Below are 22,531 nucleotides of genomic sequence, written 5' to 3' on the forward strand. Positions count from 1 at the left end.
CACAGCACACCTGTCAACACAGCACACCCGTCAACACAGCACACCCGTCAACACAGCACACCCGTTAACACAGCACACCCGTTAAAACAGCACGCCCGTCAACACAGCACACCCGTCAACACAGCACACCCGTCAACACAGCACACCAGTCAACACAGCACGCCAGTCAACACAGCACACCAGTCAACACAGCACACCAGTCAACACAGCACACCAGTCAACACAGCACGCCCGTCAACACAGCACACCAGTCAACACAGCACACCTGTCAACACAGCACACCAGTCAACACAGCACACCTGTCAACACAGCACACCTGTCAACACAGCACACCCGTCAACACAGCACACCCGTCAACACAGCACACCCGTTAACACAGCACACCCGTTAAAACAGCACGCCCGTGAACACAGCACGAAACAAATATCCCCCTACCTTCTCCTCCTGAACTCGAGAAGGGTCCCAGAATTCCTGGATCCACTCATTCTTGTCTTCATCCACCAGGATGGGTATGTTGACCCCTACAACAGATGCAGTTCATAAACACAATACTGGTAGATGCAACTCATCAGACACAATACTGGTAGCTGCAGCTCATTAGACACGATACCAGTAGATGCAGCTCATAAACACACAATACAGCTCTTGGTCGGCAATAGTACAGCTCTTGATCGGCAGCAGTACAGCTCTTGATCAGCAGTATTACAGCTCTTGGTCAGCAATAGTACAGCTCTTGATCAGCAGTATTACAGCTCTTGATCAGCAGTAGTACAGCTCTTGATCGGCAGTAGTACAACTCTTGATCGGCAGCAGTACAGCTCTTGATCAGCAGCAGTACAGCTCTTGATCAGCAGTATTACAGCTCTCAGTTACAAAGTTTGTGGTGGTTGGAATTATCTCCCTTACTTACCCAGAAGTTTGTGGTATGGGTGGTTGTACATAGCATCAATGTCCTTCATTAAACAGTTCACAAAGATTGAAACTCCCTGAAACAAGAGTTAAATCAGGCATCAACGTCATCATCATCATCATCATCATCATCATCATCATCAACATCATCATCATCAACATCATCATCATCAACATCATCATCATCATCAGATCATCATCAGAGCAGCATCAGCAGCACTGTCAACCCTACCATACATATATCATCAATATTATAGCAGTACCCCGCTAGGGATGCATTGCACGTGCAATCGAAAAATTTAAAGTTCAAGGGGTTATTCTGATACATGTCAAAGACAGGAGCCATCCTACATCACACAACATATATAGTTACACAAACACACATCCATCGTAGACTCCGTGAACACCATGGTTCCTCTTCATTTACATCGAAACATCACACAACATATATAGTTACACAAACACACATCCATCGTGGACTCCGTGAACACCCTGATTCCTCTTCATTTACATCGAAACATCGCAGTTTTCCCAAACACATACGTTCATCACCACAAAACATTTTCTTACGAAGGGAGATAAGAGCAACACAGCAGCACTGTCATCACTATCAACTACAAACAACCTCATCGTCATGATCATCATCACCATCAATCAACAACACAATCACCACCATTACAATCACAATATCACTCTCAGTCTCCATCAATCACTCCCCATCATCAACATCCTCCCCATCATCATGTCTGACCTCCGTCGCCTCTGATCCGGCCACCAGGTACTCCAGGCGTATCTGGACGAGGTGAGACTGGGCGTAGAACGTGCCGTGGAAGATGGTCGGCCCCACCAAGGCAATCATCACCTGGGTCTGTCAACAACGTCAGCATCCCACATCAGTCAGTGGCACAGGAGAAATCCAGTTATTGTAAGTGTGTGTTAGTGTGTCTGTGTGTCTATATCAATATACATATCCCAACACTTATATATATAACTTACAATATGTATAGCAATTTCTAGTGTCTTTCCTTTCCCAGATTTTTACTCAGTCAAAATAACAGAGAGCAACATTTACACAAACATGATCATAGCAATACACAATGCTTTGTGTGTTTTTTTAAGACGGCGACTCTGTGATAAACATTTAACCTGTTGTGTGGTGACCATCACAGTCCAGGGACCTAACCTATGGCGACAGTTGCATGTTGTGTGGTGACCATCACAGTCCAGGGACCTAACCTATGGTGACAGTTGCATGTTGTGTGGTGACCATCACAGTCCAGGGACCTAACCTATGGCGACAGTTGCATGTTGTGTGGTGACCATCACAGTCCAGGGACCTAACCTATGGTGACAGTTGCATGTTGTGTGGTGACCATCACAGTCCAGGGACCTAACCTATGGCGACAGTTGCATGTTGTGTGGTGACCATCACAGTCCAGGGACCTAACCTTTGGTGACAGTTGCATGTTGTGTGGTGACCATCACAGTCCAGGGACCTAACCTATGGCGACAGTTGCATGTTGTGTGGTGACCATCACAGTCCAGGGACCTAACCTATGGCGACAGTTGCATGTTGTGTGGTGACCATCACAGTCCAGGGACCTAACCTATGGCGACAGCTGCTTGTTGTGTGGTGACCATCACAGTCCAGGGACCTAACCTATGGCGACAGCTGCTTGTTGTGTGGTGACCATCACAGTCCAGGGACCTAACCATGGCAACAGCTGCTTGTTGTACTAGGTCGTGAGTGATGCTGGCTATGCATTCCATCTTCAGCAGTGGACAAAAACAAGTCTGCTTTGGTAACTTTAAAGTTTATTTTATCAAAATTGTTTACGCAAGATATTATCGATGGCATCGATTTCTTCTCATCGACAATAATTCTGATTATCAATCTTTTAGCCAGCCCTAGTGATGAGGCATTAACTTAACGAAGGAAAGGAGTGCAGGGCAGTTCATTTCTGTGTATTCTACGCACCGAGTACTCTTCCGACTGATACAGGTCGTCTGGGTTGGGCGTGATGTTCTCCGTCAGCCACCGGTACCGCTGTAGGGCTGTGGGGTTGACCGTCCGCAGCACACTGGACAGACCCCACACTATCTCGTTGTCCTTCGGCGTGTACAGATTCAGCACCGGGGTCTCCTGGAGGGGTGTGCCTGGGAAAGGAACAGTTGCATGATGGGATATCAGCATTCATCATCATCGGTTCCTGTAGTCTTGTTCATACAAATCATTGAATCTACTCAACTTCAAATAGATTGTGCACTGTTACCATGGTTACACATCACTTCTGCCCTTATCATGGAGAGAGTTTCAAAAACATTTTCCTTGAATTAAAAAATCTGATTGATGCATACATCAAAGAAGAGTATGTTTATGTGTAAGTAAACGTACCGATCACATGAATGGCTGAAATCTTGAACAGGGGATGAAACCTGGTCTTTCCAACATATTCTCACAATTTTCATGTCAGTTATCTGTACTGATTGTCATGTCTCGTACTGATTGTCCTGTCTCTCCCGCATTTGTAAGCGATCATTCCGCAACTGTGTTTATCTGCTTAGCCTAGCTGCATCTATGACTATGCACTCAATAGACACTTCCCTCTCAAAAATTACTTGCGAGCGCATGTTCGAATATCCAGAAATGATGTCATGTTTTATCATATAATAAACCACGCTTCATTCTTCATTGTTCTTTGCAATTTATTGCGTAACTTTCTTACATCACTAAATGATACTATTTTCCATAATGTAAAATGGGACACTGAAAGTTGATCATTGCTGGGGTACATGGAAAGTGATCATTCAGCAACAAAAACTAAACATGTAAACACGACCACTCAAGAATATATGCGATGACCATGAACAGTGTCTACCCAGGGTTCCCTCGACGACATGCTGAGAACCTGTCAGATCTCGATGGAGTAATGACTGAGCATTGTTCCCGTGCCATGGAGGACTTCTATTGTGATTGTGATTATTATTCACTCACCCAAAACGTATTCAATTTTTTCAGGACTGTGTGAATCTCTGTAAAATCTGAAACATGTAAATTAAACAAACATTTAAAAATTATTTTTAAAGAAAAAACATGATATAGATTCCAAATGACGTTGACGCGTCAGACCAAATATAAACATGATATAGATTCCGAATGACGTTGACGCGTCAGACCAAATATAAACAAGTGCCAGGTAGGAGCTTGTCTCACAGTGTTCACATCAATGATTGGAGAACAAGTTATTTGACAGAGCAAGGGTAGGCCAAGAACATAAACAAATGTGGAGAAATTATGAAAGATGTGACAATATTAATCACAGACTCAGATTACTGCAAAGAAGATCAAAGTCACTGTAATAACCATGACAACCACTGATAACAATGTTAGATATCTTCTAGGTAGTTTGTTTCAGTTCATTATCATTAGCATCAAAAAGATACAGTAAACTACGTTTATAACGAACACGCTTAAAGCAAACTAACAGATATAGCGGTAACGAAATGTGTTTTGATCCTGTCAATTTGCTGTATGTATGCTGTATGTATGCTGTATGTATGCTGTATGTATGCTGTATGTATGCTGTATATTTGCTGTATGTATGCTGTATATTTGATGTATGTATGCTGTATATTTGATGTATGTATGCTGTTTGTATGCTGTATGTATGATGTATGTATGATGTATGTATGCTGTATGTATGCTGTATGTATGATGTATGTATGCTGTATGTATGCTGTATGTATGCTGTATGTATGCTGTATGTATGCTGTATACTTGATGTATGTATGATGTATGTATGCTATATGTATGCTGTATGTATGCTGTATGTATGCTGTATGTATGCTGTATGTATGCTATATGTATGCTGTATACTTGCTGTATGTATGCTGTATATTTGATGTATGTATGATGTATGTATGCTGTATGTATGCTGTATGTATGCTGTATGTATGCTGTATGTATGATGTATGTATGCTATATGTATGCTATATGTATGCTGTATACTTGCTGTATGTATGCTGTATATTTGATGTATGTATGATGTATGTATGATGTATGTATGCTATATGTATGCTGTATACTTGCTGTATGTATGCTGTATATTTGATGTATGTATGATGTATGTATGCTATATGTATGCTATATGTATGCTGTATACTTGCTGTATGTATGCTGTATACTTGATGTATGTATGATGTATGTATGCTGTATGTATGATGTATGTATGATGTATGTATGCTGTATGTATGCTGTATGTATGCTGTATGTATGCTGTATGTATGCTGTATATTTGATGTATGTATGCTGTATGTATGCTGTATGTATGCTGTATGTATGATGTATGTATGCTGTATATTTGATGTATGTATGATGTATGTATGATGTATGTATGATGTATGTATGCTGTATGTATGCTGTATATTTGATGTATGTATGCTGTATGTATGCTGTATGTATGCTGTATGTATGCTGTATGTATGCTGTATGTATGATGTATGTATGCTGTATGTATGCTGTATATTTGATGTATGTATGATGTATGTATGCTGTATGTATGCTGTATGTATGATGTATGTATGCTGTATGTATGATGTATGTATGATGTATGTATGCTGTATGTATGCTGTATATTTGATGTATGTATGCTGTATGTATGCTGTATGTATGGTATATGTATGCTGTATATTTCCTGTATGTATGCTGTATGTATGCTGTATATTTCCTGTATGTATGCTGTATGTATGCTGTATATTTGCTGTATGTATGCTGTATATTTGCTGTATGTATGCTGTATATTTGCTGTATATTTGATGTATGTATGCTGTATATTTGATGTATGTATGCTGTATATTTGCTGTATGTATGCTGTATATTTGCTGTATGTATGCTGTATATTTGCTGTATGTATGCTGTATATTTGATGTATGTATGCTGTATATTTGCTTTATGTATGCTGTATGTATGCTGTATATTTGCTGTATATTTGCTGTATGTATGCTGTATATTTACTGTATGTTTGCTGTATGTATGCTGTATGCTGTATGTATGCTGTATGTATGCTGTATATTTGCTGTATATTTGCTGTACAGTTGCTGTATGTATGCTGTATATTTGCTGTATATTTACTGTATATTTGCTGTATGTATGCTGTATGTATGCTGTATATTTACTGTATGTATGCTGTATGTATGCTGTATGCTGTATGTATGCTGTATGTATGCTGTATGCTGTATGTATGCTGTATGTATGCTGTATATTTGCTGTATATATGCTGTATGTATGCTGTATGTATGCTGTATGTATGCTGTATATTTGCTGTATGTATGCTGTATATTTGCTGTATGTATGCTGTATGTATGCTGTATATTTGCTGTATGTATGCTGTATATTTGCTGTATATATGCTGTTTCCATGCTGTATGTATGCTGTATGTATGCTGTATATTTGCTGTATGTATGCTGTATGTATGTTCTATGTATGCTGTATATTTGCTGTATGTATGCTGTATGTATGTTCTATGTATGCTGTATGTATGCTTATAACGAACTACAGTTATAACAAACTAAAATTAGTGGTCCCTTTGAGTTTGTTATAACCATAGTTTACTGTACATCATCTTTTCCAAGTTAGAAGCATGAGAAAGGTACTTTACACATTAACACTGAAGGTGAAACAAATCTAACAACTCACTTTTCTACATGTGGGCGGAGTCGAGTCACGAGGCCTGGGTAGGGATTATACGGGAGCGTCTGGCGCTCCATCAGCATCCGCAGCAGCTGACTGAAGTTCTCCTCCATCCGGGTGTCCTCCAGGTATTGCCTGATGTAGTGCAGGGACTGAAGCTCGTACCCCGGCGGCGCCCGATACAGCGCCCGCGGCGACGTCTCCGACAGCGGCTGGATGATACACAAAGACATATGTGAGCCACCGGGAGAACGGGGACCTGATGAGTGCAGGGTACACCCCGTACTGGGATGTCATAAAGGAAGACCTTTGCCGTCACCAATTGCCTTGTGAACGGACTGTACAACCATATCTTATTTCTCTCTCACTAGTTCGTAATGTGAAAAAACATCATTTCAAGACATTTTAGCAAATATGTCTACCTTCAATCATTCAGACGATTAGATAAACAGTTATAAGTCTGAAACTAGGACTTTGCAGAAAATAAGTCCAAATGTTTAATGCCATGCATCTGTTATAAATACTAACTGAACCTCGTGAATTGTATTCTTGTGGTCCTAAGATACTGTTATTTTATATATAATAAGACTTCAAAATGTGATAAGGTCCCCTATCTCGCGGTGGGTCAGTGGTGTATATCGTCACTTTACAGTAGAGATTGTTGCATGTTTATTGGTCGTGATGGTCAGTGGTGTATATTGTCAGGTTACAGTAGAGATTGTTGCATGTTTATTGGTCGTGATGGTCAGTGGTGTATATTGTCAGGTTACAGTAAAGATTGATGCATGTTTATTGGTCGTGATGGTCAGTGGTGTATATTGTCAGGTTACAGTAAAGATTGTTGCATGTTTATTGGTCGTGATGGTCAGTGGTGTATATATTGTCAGGTTACAGTAGAGATTGTTGCATGTTTATTGGTCGTGATGGTCAGTGGTGTATATATTGTCAGGTTACAGTAGAGATTGTTGCATGTTTATTGGTCGTGATGGTCAGTGGTGTATATATTGTCAGGTTACAGTAGAGATTGTTGCATGTTTATTGGTCGTGATGGTCAGTGGTGTATATATTGTCAGGTTACAGTAGAGATTGTTGCATGTTTATTGGTCGTGATGGTCAGTGGTGTATATATTGTCAGGTTACAGTAGAGATTGTTGCATGTTTATTGGTCGTGATGGTCAGTGGTGTATATATTGTCAGGTTACAGTAGAGATTGTTGCATGTTTATTGGTCGTGATGGTCAGTGGTGTATATATTGTCAGGTTACAGTAGAGATTGTTGCATGTTTATTGGTCGTGATGGTCAGTGGTGTATATATTGTCAGTTTACAGTAGAGATTGTTGCATGTTTATTGGTTGTGATGGTCAGTGGCAGCAAATGATGGAGGCACTCGTACAATACTGAGCCTTGTCAAACCCTTATGTCAAAAGTTTAGTGGGTACCATGATTCAAATGCTAGAAGAAAATGACCCCATGACTCCTTAATTTCTGTGCTCTCGGACAGATGCGACAATGAATTCTCCCTACCTCTTTGCCCTCAGACAGGTAAGACAATGAATTCTCTCTACCTCTGCGCCCTCATACAGGAAAGACAATAAATGCTCCCTACCTCTGCGCCCTCATACAGGAAAGACAATGAATGCTCCCTACCTCTGCGCCCTCATACAGGAAAGACAATGAATGCTCCCTACATCTGAGCCCTCATACAGGAAAGACAATGAATGCTCCCTACCTCTGCGCCCTAATACAGGAAAGACAATTAATGCTCCCTACATCTGCGCCCTCATACAGGAAAGACAATGAATGCTCCCTACCTCTGCGCCCTCATACAGGAAAGACAATGAATGCTCCCTACCTCTGCGCCCTCATACAGGAAAGACAATGAATGCTCCCTACCTCTGCGCCCTCATATAGGAAAGACAATGAATGCTCCCTACCTCTGCGCCCTCATATAGGAAAGACAATGAATGCTCCCTACCTCTGCGCCCTCATATAGGACCTCCCCACCAGCGTCTGAGACTGGAAGAATGGAATCCTGAGTAGACTGGCGCCGGGGAACCTGACTGGGCCGTCGAGATGACCCCCTGGAGTTGTTGCCCTGTTTGTAGTTGGCTTTCTGGCAAACAGATATCAAGTGAACATGTCAAACTGTTGTTAATGAACACGTCGTCGCCACCTTTATGTCCTGGGCATCACACTCTTGAAGTTTACATACGACACATAACAGATGCAAAATGCAGGGCTCAAAATATTTCTCAAATGTATCTTGTCCTGCAGGTGAATATTATTTTGTACTCGTCCTGCGATGTCTTCACATGCACTTATTAATTTTATAAAGTTTCATGTTCTTGGTTATTATTAGAATATTATCATTTTCTGCAATTAACGTTAATAAAGTGAAAATTCACAAATATATTCAGTGATTTTGCATGATATTGTGCTGACTGAAGTTAATTCAAAACTTGACATGTTCCTACTTTATCTCTGACATCTTTATAATTTGTTATTTCTGAACTTATTGTTCAACACAATCACAAGGCAAGAATTTGGATCTGCTAGTTGAGGATATTATAGGCAGACAGTACAAAGTACAAAAATAATAAATATAATTACATTCCTTTCAAAACTGTTTATTTCTTTAACAGTTGATTAGAGATTAATTGATATGACATGTTCTCGTCTGGAAGTAGCAGCCTTTGTTCACACCCTTCTCTCCATGCACATGCGACGACTCGTCAATACGAGTGAACGAGTTGACATTTCGAGCCCTGGAACAAATGCCTGCTGTACTAGCAGGATGAAGGTCAAACACCGGGACTTCACTGCTGGGAGGATCTGGCAAATAGTGACTTAAAAAACGGTGCTTTACAATATTTCAACAGTTTCATGTTTGGGAAAAGTCCACAGTAAAGCAGGTTTCAGACGTGAGGGTGCCAACCCCTGTTTAGTACACCGGATGACAAGCTGTTTAGTGGTATTCCAGATGCCACAGTGCAGTACACTGGATGACAAGCTGTTTAGTGGTATTCCAGATGCCACAGTGCAGTACACCGGATGACAAGCTGTTTAGTGGTATTCCACATGCCACAGTGCAGTACACCGGATGACAAGCTGTTTAGTGGTATTCCACATGCCACAGTGCAGTACGCAGGATGACAAGCTGTTTAGTGGTATTCCAGATACCACAGTGCAGTACACTGGATGACAAGCTGTTTAGTGATATTCCAGATACCACAGTGCAGTACGCCGGATGACAAGCTGTTTAGTGGTATTCCAGATGCCACAGTGCAGTACACCGGATGACAAGCTATTTAGTGGTATTCCAGATACCACAGTGCAGTACGCTGGATGACAAGCTGTTTAGTGGTATTCCAGATGCCACAGTGCAGTACACTGGATGACAAGCTGTTTAGTGGTATTCCAGATGCCACAGTGCAGTACGCATGATGACAAGCTGTTTAGTGGTATTCCGGATGCCACAGTGCAGTACACCGGATGACAAGCTGTTTAGTGGTATTCCACATGCCACAGTGCAGTACACTGGATGACAAGCTGTTTAGTGGTATTCCACATGCCACAGTGCAGTACACCGGATGACAAGCTGTTTAGTGGTATTCCGGATGCCACAGTGCAGTACACCGGATGACAAGCTGTTTAGTGGTTTTCCAGATACCACAGTGCAGTACGCCGGATGACAAGCTGTTTAGTGGTATTCCAGATGCCACAGTGCAGTACACTGGATGACAAGCTGTTTAGTGGTATTCCACATGCCACAGTGCAGTACACCGGATGACAAGCTGTTTAGTGGTATTCCAGATGCCACAGTGCAGTACTCCGGATGACAAGCTGTTTAGTGGTATTCCATATGCCACAGTGCAGTACGCCGGATGACAAGCTGTTTAGTGGTATTCCACATGCCACAGTGCAGTACACCGGATGACAAGCTGTTTAGTGGTATTCCACATGCCACAGTGAAGTACACCGGATGACAAGCTGTTTAGTGGTATTCCACATGCCACAGTGCAGTACACCGGATGACAAGCTGTTTAGTGGTATTCCACATGCCACAGTGCAGTACACCGGATGACAAGCTGTTTAGTGGTATTCCAGATGCCACAGTGCAGTACACCGGATGACAAGCTGTTTAGTGGTATTCCACATGCCACAGTGCAGTATGCCGGATGACAAGCTGTTTAGTGGTATTCCAGATGCCACAGTGCAGTACACCGGATGACAAGCTGTTTAGTGGTATTCCACATGCCACAGTGCAGTACACCAGATGACAAGCTGTTTAGTGGTATTCCAGATGCCACGGTGCAGTACGCCGGATGACAAGCTGTTTAGTGGTATTCCAGATGCCACAGCGCAGTATGCCGGATGACAAGCTGTTTAGTGGTATTCCAGATGCCACAGTTCAGTACACCGGATGACAAGCTGTTTAGTGGTATTCCGGATGCCACAGTGCAGTACACCGGATGACAAGCTGTTTAGTGGTATTCCGGATGCCACAGTGCAGTACACCGGATGACAAGCTGTTTAGTGGTATTCCGGATGCCACAGTGCAGTACGCTGGATGCCATGAAATGTTAATCTGGTATGAAGATGCCAATTTTTTAAGGTTGAAATGTACTTTTCATCTTTCTTTTTTCCAACCTTGTTAGGAGAGAAGGTGTGACAAATCAATAAAATATTCCCCCTCCCTCCCCGCCCCCAGCATTTGAGCAAGCATGGCATGTATTCCATGTGAACATCCCAGTCTAATGTACTTGTACCAGCTGTGTACACTGACATGACCGAGTTCGTAAATTGGATGCCAAGACAAAATGAGTGATATGCCAGATGTCTAGAGAGGGGGTGCAGATGTTGCCACTTCATGAAACCCATCAACCCAGGTATGGGGTGGATAAATCAAGGATTGCAATCATTGTGAACCTTAGATTCAAACACACGACCTATGGATCCTGGCAACTGTAACTCCACACATGAAATAACGATGCCAAAGATGTCTTGTTTACACAATTCCATAAATATTTGTTATCTAATACACATTACAGTTAACTTTCAAATAAAGAAATCTTGTCAAACTGAAGCCTTGTTTTATTCAGTCACAATGTACGAAATGATGTCGATGTGACGTTAAATAATAATTCACTCATGTTTTACTGAGCAGCAAGGCTTGGGGAAAGGATGATGAATGACTGGCCATTTTCTGGTTAATAAATTAAGCATATTTGTAAATCTTTTAGAAATCTTGATGAAAGTTTTCAAAGATGACCAATAGACATGGATTTTTTCAACACTTCCTCTCATGTAGAGCCTATTACCATGACTGTGTCACAAGGCTGTATTATATATGGGTTTTGTAATATTTGAACATTTGAACATCCATGCTGATTTTCTCAGATGAAGGTTGTAGACTGACTGAACAAATATATTTATATATATATATTGTAAAATATTCATCTTGGATCAAGCGCTAGCTAAAAGTTGAAATTTAGTTTTGAAGGATAAAAAAATCTAACTTCTCTTCTCATCTTATCATACTTTTGTTTGTTGATTAACACCGCACTCAGCATTATTCCAGCTATATGACGGCAGTCTCTAAATAATCCAGTGTGGACCAGACAATCCAGTGATTGGGGTGATGATCATGGATAAGTTTCATACCAATGGTTTATTACTGCAACAGTAAAGGTAGTTCATTCTGAATTCCCATCAACTAACCTGGGAATTCCTGGTTCCAGTTCGGGATTGTCTTCGGTTCATTGTGGTTGTATCTTCTCCAGATGAAGAAAATATTCTAAAGGTCTATTTTGAACAAAACAAACATTCACTTTCACTGAGGCAAAGTTCAAAATTTACTCTTTGATTGATTTGTACAGAAATTGGTTCATCCCTTGTAGATATCTAACAGTTTTACGTTAGTGCGTAGGCATGTAGAGTTTTAAAGTATTGTTTTAGTGTTGGAATTAAACTTTCAAAAGTGACAACATTCCACTTCATAAAATAAGTAGGCCAAGGCGTCAACTCAAGTTTATTGAGCCGTCTTTCTCAGCGTGTTTTACGATGTCAGCGATTAATCAACTCTTCAAAGAAATCAACATTACGTGACTAATCACCAATCAGCTTAAATTGTCTCGACACTGTAAACATAATTCCCGCCCCGTTTCCTCATTGTTTTTCCGAGTTTTCGTTGCATATGACAACAACAAGATGGCGACCATAGAAACTTAATTTTGGTAGCAGCTGAAAATAAGCTTAGATCTAAATGTAAATAATACTTTCCGTCTAAACCTACTTAAAAAACACTTGAAAAAATATAGCGAAATAAAATACTTCAAAATGACGAATAAATATCTTGAGAAGTTCGACGAAAATATTTGACTGGGTTCTGTCTTCCGATCTATGTAGTAGCGCCTAGCTTGTTGCGTTTATCATAGGTGAAACCAGTATCCAAAATGTTATACACCAACAGACACGAACATTGTGGTAACACGGCAGATTAAAGTGTCTGTAAAATTTACCATAAGTTCATTTTTTTATTGGGAAAAATCATGTGTATATTTCCATTGTAGCGTTTATTTAAAGTGAATTGCATAGCACTCGCATCATGTTTTACAACATATTTCTCATTTCGTTTTAACTTTTACTCTTCTTTAAAACCAAGATGGCAGCCCACAAAGTAGAACGTGCGACTGTGGAAAAGCCACATATCATCAAGCACATTTCAAAATCTACCACGGAAAAACGTTTAATTGTAATTCTAGAAAATGCATCTCTTGAAACAGTCAAGGTAATCTTTAATACGGTTTATTTATTCACAAACCTATAGAGACAGTTACGCATTTTTTCGTCTTATTAACACAGATCCTCTGTTTTCGCGCGCACATGTCCTTTTTTTCTCAGCGTGTCACATGTCAGTCGAAGTTGGGACGAGTCCAAATTTACTACCCGGGTACCCGACCCGCTATTACCCGACTCTACCCGGGTACCCACTGTTGGTCTGAAGAGTAGGTACAAAATGTTCAATTGGAAAATTTTTACCGGAGCCCTGGCAAAAAGTGTTTAGATATCGTATAAAACGATCTGATCGTGCATACACTGAAGTTTTGTCTTTACTCAAACATATAAAAGTCAGAAGGAATTTGTGCATGGTCAGAAAGAAATGCGAACATTAGCGAGTTATACAAGTGTAACCATGGAATTTCATTGTTTTTGTCATTTAACCATATATGACATGACTAACCACGGGTCCAGGTAGATCTGTGGGCACCCGGGTCCTACTCAGGACCCACCCGACCCGAGTACCCAAGTTACCCGCCCCAGCCCTAGTCGAAGTATAACCCCTATCGGTTGAAACTGTTACATGAAAATGGGAAAGACTTCCGTCCGTACTCGCCCTTCAAAAGTTATATATGTCGATTGCCGTATTGTGAAGGAGACACGTGTGATCTTTCTTCAACACCTTGTTCAAGTATCTCGCCCAATGTGGTTATCATTATCAGGTGATTATATACATACGGTGTACAATGCATTGCAGCACAATCCTTTTAATTATAAATGTTTTTAAGTCGGTGAGTGGGTGGGGCGGAAGTCTTACATGAAAAGGTACTAATTTCTCTACATTGTCTCCAAATATGTTTACAATGCTGCACACTCAGTGACTAAAGAGGTAAAAGTTGGTCTCTTATTTTGAGGTAAACGCTCCGAACGTTTCATTGCTAGCACGAAAATGATCTATCCATGAATGAGCAGTAACAACTGAAATGGGAGTATTGCACTTTAGCTTACCACTCATACTATTATGGATTACAAGTAGCTCTGCATGTTATGATCGAAATCGCATTGCCAGCATGAAGCTTAGTTTGGCTAATGAGTTATTCTAGTTAGTGTTATCACAAAGAATTAGTGCTTGTTTACAAAGTGATCTGCAGCCAATTGTTTACTTTCATGCGCATGCGCCGTAGGCATTTTCTCCCCCCGAAACTCTCAATTTCATAACTATTGTTAAGATTTTCTTCAAATTACATTGAATTAATTCTTTGATCCCATAGCTAATCCATACCCAACGTCACAACTAAACCCTAAGAATCATGAAGGGGTGTTTCATCAGAAAGGGCTATCAAACCCTAATGATCGTAATGGGGTGTTTGATCAGTAAGGGGACGATATATATTTATCCCTGCCATATGGGCATGTTTGTAGAACCACTACTGCCAAGATTGTGATAGTATAATAAGTACAATTATATAATGTCAGGGCAGAATATTTCCACCATTTCTAGATTCATGTGTAACCGAGTGGTCAAGGCGTTCGCACATCATGCCGAAGGGCCTGGTTAGATTCCCCACATTGGCACAATGTGTGAAACCCACTTCTTGTGTCCCATGCCGTGATATTGCTGGAATGTTGCTGAAAGCGGTGTAAATCCCAACTCACTCACTCCACCTGACGATAAAATACATGGGTGTTGACTCTCTGTTGTAGGTAGGGAAGCAGTTTGAGCTGCTCAACTGTGACAGACACCGACACCTAAGCAAGAAGTTCAAGAAGGACATCAGTCAGTACAGACCAGACATCACACATCAAGTAGGTGGTAACCAGGGTAACTTAAGGAATTCAATTTGTCGATAATTAATTAACAGTAGTGACTAGAGTGTAAAAAGTCCAGCTTAAGTGTGAGAGAGATAAGTGATGTCATATGATTGTGATGTCATAGTAACCAGTGATGTCACAATGGTCTGCAAAGCCCTGTGATGCAATTCATTGGAGTGATAGTTCACCTAAGCAATATGTCCTGTTTTGGATGATAAATTTCTTTATGAAATGGGTTCTGGGAGGGGGGAGGGAGGCTTTTTTAAAAGATTTCCTGATTGTTAAACTTATCCTATCTCACACTATGCGTCTCTTCTTTCTTCTTCGATCCTAAGTGGTAAAGGTGCTTGAACACCTGAACACGTCCCAACATCAAGAGCACCAGCAAACAAATGGGTTACACACTGTAATCCCGCACATAGCGACCTACACAACCTGATCACATGCTTACCCCTGCCACATCATTCTCTTACGTCCGATTCCCGACATGGGTACAATGTGTGAAGCCCATTTCTGGTGTCCCTGCCGTGATATTGCTGGAATATTGCTAAAAACGGCATAAAACCATACTCACTCATTCTCTTCCGTCAGAGCTAACAGACTAGAGGAGCTGTGATGTGAGGACGGTCGGGTGGGCGTATTGTGTGTGAGATAGGAAAAGTATATAAGTATACAATTTATTGGAATATATCCCAGTTTCCCATTTGTGTGATTGCCAGTGTCTGTTGATGCTGATGGACAGTCCACTGAACCGAGCAGGGATGCTGCAAGTTTATGTCCACACCGAGAGAAACGTTCTCATCGAGATCAACCCACAGACACGAATACCGAGAACATTTGAAAGGTTCTGTGGTCTCATAGGTAAGTAGCTGGTGTTAGCTTCCAGATGTGTGTCAGGTGTATTGTGTTAGCTTCCAGATGTGTGTGTCAGGTGTATTGTGTTAGCTTCTTGATGTGTGTCAGGTGTATTGTGTTAGCTTCCAGATGTGTGTGTCAGGTGTATTGTGTTAGCTTCTTGATGTGTGTCAGGTGTATTGTGTTAGCTTCCAGATGTGTGTGTCAGGTGTATTGTGTTTAGCTTCCAGATGTGTGTGACAGGTGTATTGTGTTAGCTTCCAGATGTGTGTGTCAGGTGTGTTTTGTTAGCTTCCAGATGTGTGTGTCAGGTGTGTTGTGTTAGCTTCTAGATGTGTGTGTCAGGTGTATTGTGTTAGCTTCAAGATGTGTGTGTCAGGTGTATTGTGTTAGCTTCTAGATGTGTGTCAGGTGTATTGTGTTAGCTTCTAGATGTGTGTGTCAGGTGTAGTGTGTTAGCTTCTAGATGTGTGTGTCAGGTGTGTTGTGTTAGCTTCTAGATGTGTGTGTCAGGTGTATTGTGTTTATCTTCCAGATGTGTGTGTTAGGTGTGTTGTGTTAGCTTCCAGATGTGTGTCAGGTGTGTTGTGTTAGCTTGTAGATGTGTGTTGTGTAAGCTTCTAGATGTGTGTGTCAGGTGTATTGTGTTAGCTTCTAGATGTGTGTCAGGTGTATTGTGTTAGCTTGTAGATGTGTGTGTCAGGTGTGTTGTGTTAGCTTCTAGATGTGTGTCAGGTGTGTTGTGTTAGCTTCTAGATCTGTGTCAGGTGTATTGTGTTAGCTTCTAGATGTGTGTGTCAGGTGTGTTGTGTTTATCTTCCAGATGAGTGTGTCAGGTGTGTTGTGTTAGCTTCTAGATGTGTGTGTCAGGTGTATTGTGTTAGCTTGTAGATGTGTGTGTCAGGTGTGTTGTGTTAGCTTCTAGATGTGTGTCAGGTGTGTTGTGTTAGCTTCTAGATGTGTGTCAGGTGTGTTGTGTTAGCTTCTAGATGTGTGTGTCAGGTGTGTTGTGTTAGCTCTAGATGTGTGTGTCAGGTGTATTGTGTTTAGCTTCTAGGTGTGTGTCAGGTGTAGAGTTTTACTGTAATACATCATGTATTCTCGGATTGTGGAAATGGTAACCATGGTTACTGTTTCAGTCCAGCTCCTGCACAAGCTCAGCATCCATGCTTCTGACGGTCCTCAGAAACTCCTCAAGGTGGGTCCGAGAAACAACTGTCGTTTTAAACTTCCTCATTGGTACTCCAAGTGGCTGTCGAGTATGTACAAACAACGACCATGGCTGCTGTCCCGTTATTGCTAGTATTTCGCGGGTTTGTACACCTTCATGAGTAGAGCTCATTTGACTTGCATCATTACTCGACTGAAAATCAACATCAGTCTTCGATACACTGCACGTGGCAATGACTAAGCAGTTTTCAGGGGAAAATAGTCCATCATGTTTATGAGGTCACATCCCAGCATCATTCATGAATATCGCAGTCAGGGCTTCCAGACCATTTCCCTTGATGAAACCTGGGTGAATAAGAATCATTCCACTGACTGCATGTGGCTACCGTCTGATGGACGAAAAGTACCCATGGTACCAGGTAAAGTTAATCGTGTCATTTCTTTAACATTGGAACACATGATCTGGGGCTTATTGATGGCTAGTTTTCGAGGCGAAAAAGAAAAAGGGTGATTATCATAAGGGATAGAATGGTGATGTGTTGATAGACTGCCCAGTCTTCACAATCCCAGGGTCATTGTCATGGATAACCCCGGCTATAACGTCCGGGAACCAGATACTGTCACGCCAACCCTGCCACGTCTGAAGGCACCCGTGCAGGAATATCTGACATCTTGCAATGTTGACTTCAGACCATATAGAACAAAAGGTTAACTCATGGAGAAAATTAGCCTGAATACGAAAACAGTAAAGTACAAGACAGATGTCCTGGCAGCAATCCTGGCTCATGTTGCCTCGACCCTATTGCCGGTCAGACATTATGACCTCGACCCTATTGCCGGTCAGACATTATGACCTCGACCCTATTGCCGGTCAGACATTGTGACCTCGACCCTATTGCCGGTCAGACATTATGACCTCGACCCTACTGCCGGTCAGACATTATGACCTCGACCCTACTGCCGGTCAGACATTATGACCTCGACCCTATTGCCGGTCAGACATTATGACCTCGACCCTATTGCCGGTCAGACATTATGACTTCGACCCTATTGCCGGTCAGACATTATGACCTCGACCCTACTGCCGGTCAGACATTATGACCTCGACCCTACTGCCGGTCAGACATTATGACCTCGACCCTATTGCTGGTCAGACATTATGACCTCGACCTAACTGTGAAGGGTTTGTGGCAAGACATAAGGCCACATTCAAATTCACAAAGGTCAAAGGTCAATTATCAACGCAGCCTGTGCTAGAATTACCACAGGTATGGCGAAAGGCTGAAGATAACGTTTATGAATAGAACGTCAGTTCTGCCAACGTGACGGCGGATATCCCTTGTTGCACCAGTTATCATACCTTTGGATATGACAGATTTAGGTACGTCATCAGCGGAGTCAGATGCTAGATGAGAAAATCATCAGCAGAACAACACCCACTTCTTGATTCAGTGCTGTATACATCGTCAACCCCGTCAACACATATCTCAATAAAATACAATAACAGCAATATTTTGAGACCATCCCAAACTAAGGTGACATATGCTATAGGCTGTTGTGACAACACATAAATATTTTCTAAGTTTAACGTCTTTTAATCTGTAAAATGCCAATGAGTGTCAGTTATAGGATTGGGTAGATATGTGGTGTTGTTTTTTAAGTGCTATTTACATAATCCTTTGATTTATATTTAATAAATGAAGCCAGAAAAGCAACCTGTGTTGACCATGTTATCGACAATGGAGTATCTGGTCCAGACTTGACCCCCATCCCCTCACTCACCCTGGGACAGGCGGCTTCTGCTATCTGCTGGTCAACAGGAGGACTTTTGAAGAATTATTCATCCACGCCCTTGTTAACCATCTTTGCAGCAAGGATCTTGTAGTAATATTTACATTATTAATTTCACATGTTAACTAATAACCACACAGATATTTGTCTAAGAGGCTTGAGACATATGTGAATCCAGTGAGAACATTCCACTGTACTGGATCAATCCTGTCAACACTGGTAACTCTTGACCGTTTTATGGATGTAGGTCATCAGGAACCCCATCACTGACCATCTTCCTGTCGGCGCCAAGAAAGTTGTCATGTCCTTCAGCGCCGATGACTGCGTCAATGTTCGTGACCTTGTTCCCACTGATGAACCTGTCGTCTTTGTCATTGGTGCCATGGCTCATGGCAAAGTGAGTAGCACAGCACAGCACAGCATCCCAGCATCGCACATCACAACACAGCACAGCATCACAACACATCACACCACAACACAGCAGCACAGCAGCACAGCATAACACAACATCCCAACACTGCACAGCTGAACATAGCACACAGCACAACACAGTAGCACAGCACAGCAAAGCATTTCACGACATCATCAGAGTACGGTGGACTTGAACATTTTAAAACATATTCCAGTATTCTTTCTCTCGGTGCTATATTTCATGAGACTTGAATGATGGCCTGGTGGGAATATATTATGTTAATTTCAATGTGGGTTTAAAGCTGCCATTTTTATGCTGATCCTGTATTGCCAAGGTAGACACAATTTTATGGATAACAACTTCTTTAATACTGTAAAAAGCGACATTTCAGTATAGATCCTTATACCGTTGTCAAGCAAGACTGAATGAGGGACATAGTACAGAATATATATAGTAGGTGGAGGATTCACAGTAGAGGATTAACAGTAACAACAAGGGCAAACATGAGTGGGATAACATGAGTAAGTGTTGACAACAGAAGGATAATACTGTCACAACACGATGGACAGAGAACACACAGGTGGAAGCCAATAGGGACATGAAGCCAATTAAACAGGATAAGCGATTATTGTTTGATCAGTTCATAGTAGGCGGATGGGAGGAAATAGCCTTGATCAGGGAAGTTGTTATCCATAAGATTTGTGTCTGCCTTGTCATCCGTCAACTTCTAAGTAATGCCTATCAAACGATTGATCCTGAATTTCCAAAACGTTGCTTCCATTTTCTAATTCCTCTTTCTCCGACTGAGGATGTTCCTCCTCCTCCTTCTCCTCCTCCTCACAGGCAAACATATATACAAATCTGAGAAGTATTGACACCGACATTGTCATGGTCTCACTCCTCTGTTTCAGGTTGACATTGACTACGCAGAGAAGACTCACTCCATCAGCAACTACCCCCTCTCCGCTGCCCTCACCTGTGCCAAGGTCTGTTCAGGGTTTGAGGAAGTCTGGGGGGTCGTATAGCCAGGAATTGTGGAACTTCATGTAAATAAAAGTGTACATAGCTCACAGATGTTAGTTTGTGTTTTCACAGATGGTGTTCCGTCAGTATAGGTCTGGGTTAGAACTGGTCTTCAGCAACCCCTGCTTGTCGTAAAAGGTGACTATCCTTGTCGTAAGAGGCGACTAAGTGATCTGGCGGTCCGGCTCTCTGACTTGATTAATGCATGTCATTATTTCTCTGGTCCAGACTTAATTATGTACAGACTGCTGTCATATTGCGGACTGCGGCATTAATCCAGATAACACTCAGCATGGTTAGAAGCACACAAACACGGAGCCACGGAGCCACAGAGCCACAAAGCACCTGTAGCTCTCCGGAATTATGAAGAAATATGTTTAATGTTTAAATTAGGATTACAGTTATATGATCAATTCTTAAAAAACAAAGTTAATCGTAGATGAATGGACAACTAACACAGAAATAATGGCTTGCTCAGCTTATCACATGCCATGGAGCCACTTGCAGTTTAGTTATTTGAGTTTGGGCCAGTCAACCATATTGCTGACGTGAAACAGGATCCAGGTCTCTGACCGACACACAAACAGCAGGGGCCCAAGGTGATACCACCCAATCATCAGGTCAGTCTGCACCTGTAAAACACCTGAGTATTGGGGATCTATTCTACCAGAGAATCCCCATCAGAAGTCTTTTTGAAGAAGTATAAATTTTAGCAATGAGACACAATGCATGAACACAGCCACCACCCTCCCCACTGAAATACTGTTGATAATGGTTTAACTTCCAACTCACTCCCTCTAATCTTCAACACGAAACAAACACAATATATTTATCAGTTCCTCCATATTTCTGTTAAGGCAACACTTGAATTACATGTTTCACAGATTTATTCCAACTGTTTTTCAACACAAGGTTGGTCAAAATAAAAACAAGAAAGAAGTGAGCAAAGCTCACATACCCCCGTTATCCCCGCTGGTCAACAACAAATAGTAAATAGTTTGTTAATTAATGAAATATTACATATTTCTAACTGATTTTAACTTCAATGTTTTAAAAACTAAGATTGAGTTCCTGTGACAATTGCACCCCCCCTCCCCAAATCTCCCATGTTACCAGTGTTCACTACGAGGAAGTAGATCACAATGAACACCTTTGAATAAAAATTTGATGGAGGAGTTACATAAGAATTATCAAAAGGACCAAAAATTGTTGATATAAAAACACATAAAAAATGGAACAATATCATATAAGAAAATCAATAAATTAATAATTTCCATCTAGCCTTAACAGATATGGTAAGGAATTCATAAATTCAAACTATCACAAAGCACAGATACTTATGATGTCTACATGTGTGGAAACAATTTTTGAAAATATATTAGCTATACAAAACCAGTCATCAAATTTTCTAAATTCCATCATGTTTCCAAGAAAACAGCAAAAGACAAAACTTTCAGAATGTTATAAAAGATTAAAAAAACAATCATAGCAGTTAATGTAGCAAGTTTGCTGAAGCTAGGATACATAATATTGTAAACATGGATCGTACAAAAACTCTACCAAAAATTTATGTTTCACCATGTTCACCATGATTCCATGGAAACGGCAAAAATAAAAAAATTCAGAATCTTCAAACTAGCAAAAGGCTCAAGTACTCATTGTGGTAAATGTGTGTAGCAAGTTTGGTGAAGCTAGGGTGCATGGTTAAAAAGTTATGGGCCGTACAAAAGCTCGGATGGAAGGACGGACTGACGGACGAACAGAATGCTATATATCCCCGATTTACTTCGTAAACGGGGGTATAATAAACATAAATAGTTATGTCAATCATTAATTTATTTTTATGAAAGTCCTTCTGCAGTGGAATTAAAACTGCAGCTGGCTTCATGACTCACTGATAGTGATGAAGACATGGCATTGATATATGACATTTTATAATGTATAAGAGGGTCTATATTACTAGCGGGTGACAATTTGTTTAATTTCTTTCTTTTCCAGCTGGTTTTCAGTAGGGGCGTTGCCCGAAAAACACAAAATAATAAATGTGTGTTCGAATTGATGAAAGAAGCCATGGAAAGCAAGAAACACAC

At 41.2% G+C, this 22,531-nt stretch overlaps 2 protein-coding genes across 4 annotated transcripts in view; one reads left to right on the forward strand and one right to left on the reverse strand.

Moving 5' to 3' along the window:
• The window catches only part of LOC124151887, a 64,836-nt gene extending 51,844 nt beyond the window's left edge, over positions 1-12,992 (reverse strand). The window contains exons 1-9 of one of the 3 annotated variants that reach the window (XM_048396504.1): positions 12,932-12,992; positions 12,320-12,403; positions 8,574-8,711; positions 6,605-6,810; positions 3,905-3,951; positions 2,888-3,066; positions 1,661-1,777; positions 911-986; positions 436-521 (exon numbers count right to left, since the gene is read on the reverse strand). In XM_048396504.1, coding sequence (XP_048252461.1) covers positions 436-521; positions 911-986; positions 1,661-1,777; positions 2,888-3,066; positions 3,905-3,951; positions 6,605-6,810; positions 8,574-8,711; positions 12,320-12,361 — 891 coding nt within the window. In that variant the 5' untranslated portion in view covers positions 12,362-12,403; positions 12,932-12,992. Of the gene's footprint in view, positions 1-435; positions 522-910; positions 987-1,660; positions 1,778-2,887; positions 3,067-3,904; positions 3,952-6,604; positions 6,811-8,573; positions 8,712-12,319; positions 12,404-12,702; positions 12,845-12,931 lie in introns of those variants that run through there. The other 2 variants (XM_048396503.1, XM_048396502.1) reach the window with 2 other exon arrangements.
• Positions 12,993-13,235: 243 nt separating this feature from the next.
• Positions 13,236-20,490, forward strand: LOC124151888 (ribosomal RNA small subunit methyltransferase NEP1-like). The gene is made up of 6 exons (XM_046524573.2): positions 13,236-13,388; positions 15,083-15,184; positions 15,910-16,051; positions 17,185-17,243; positions 19,254-19,403; positions 20,330-20,490. The coding sequence occupies exons 1-6, from the start codon at positions 13,263-13,265 to the stop codon at positions 20,441-20,443; spliced, it is 693 nt and encodes a 230-aa protein (XP_046380529.2). The 5' UTR covers positions 13,236-13,262; the 3' UTR covers positions 20,444-20,490.
• The last annotated feature ends 2,041 nt before the right edge of the window (positions 20,491-22,531 follow it).

Source organism: Haliotis rufescens, unplaced genomic scaffold, assembly GCF_023055435.1.
Source record: "Haliotis rufescens isolate VD_foot unplaced genomic scaffold, xgHalRufe1.0.p SCAF_15, whole genome shotgun sequence".
NCBI lineage: Eukaryota > Metazoa > Mollusca > Gastropoda > Lepetellida > Haliotidae > Haliotis > Haliotis rufescens.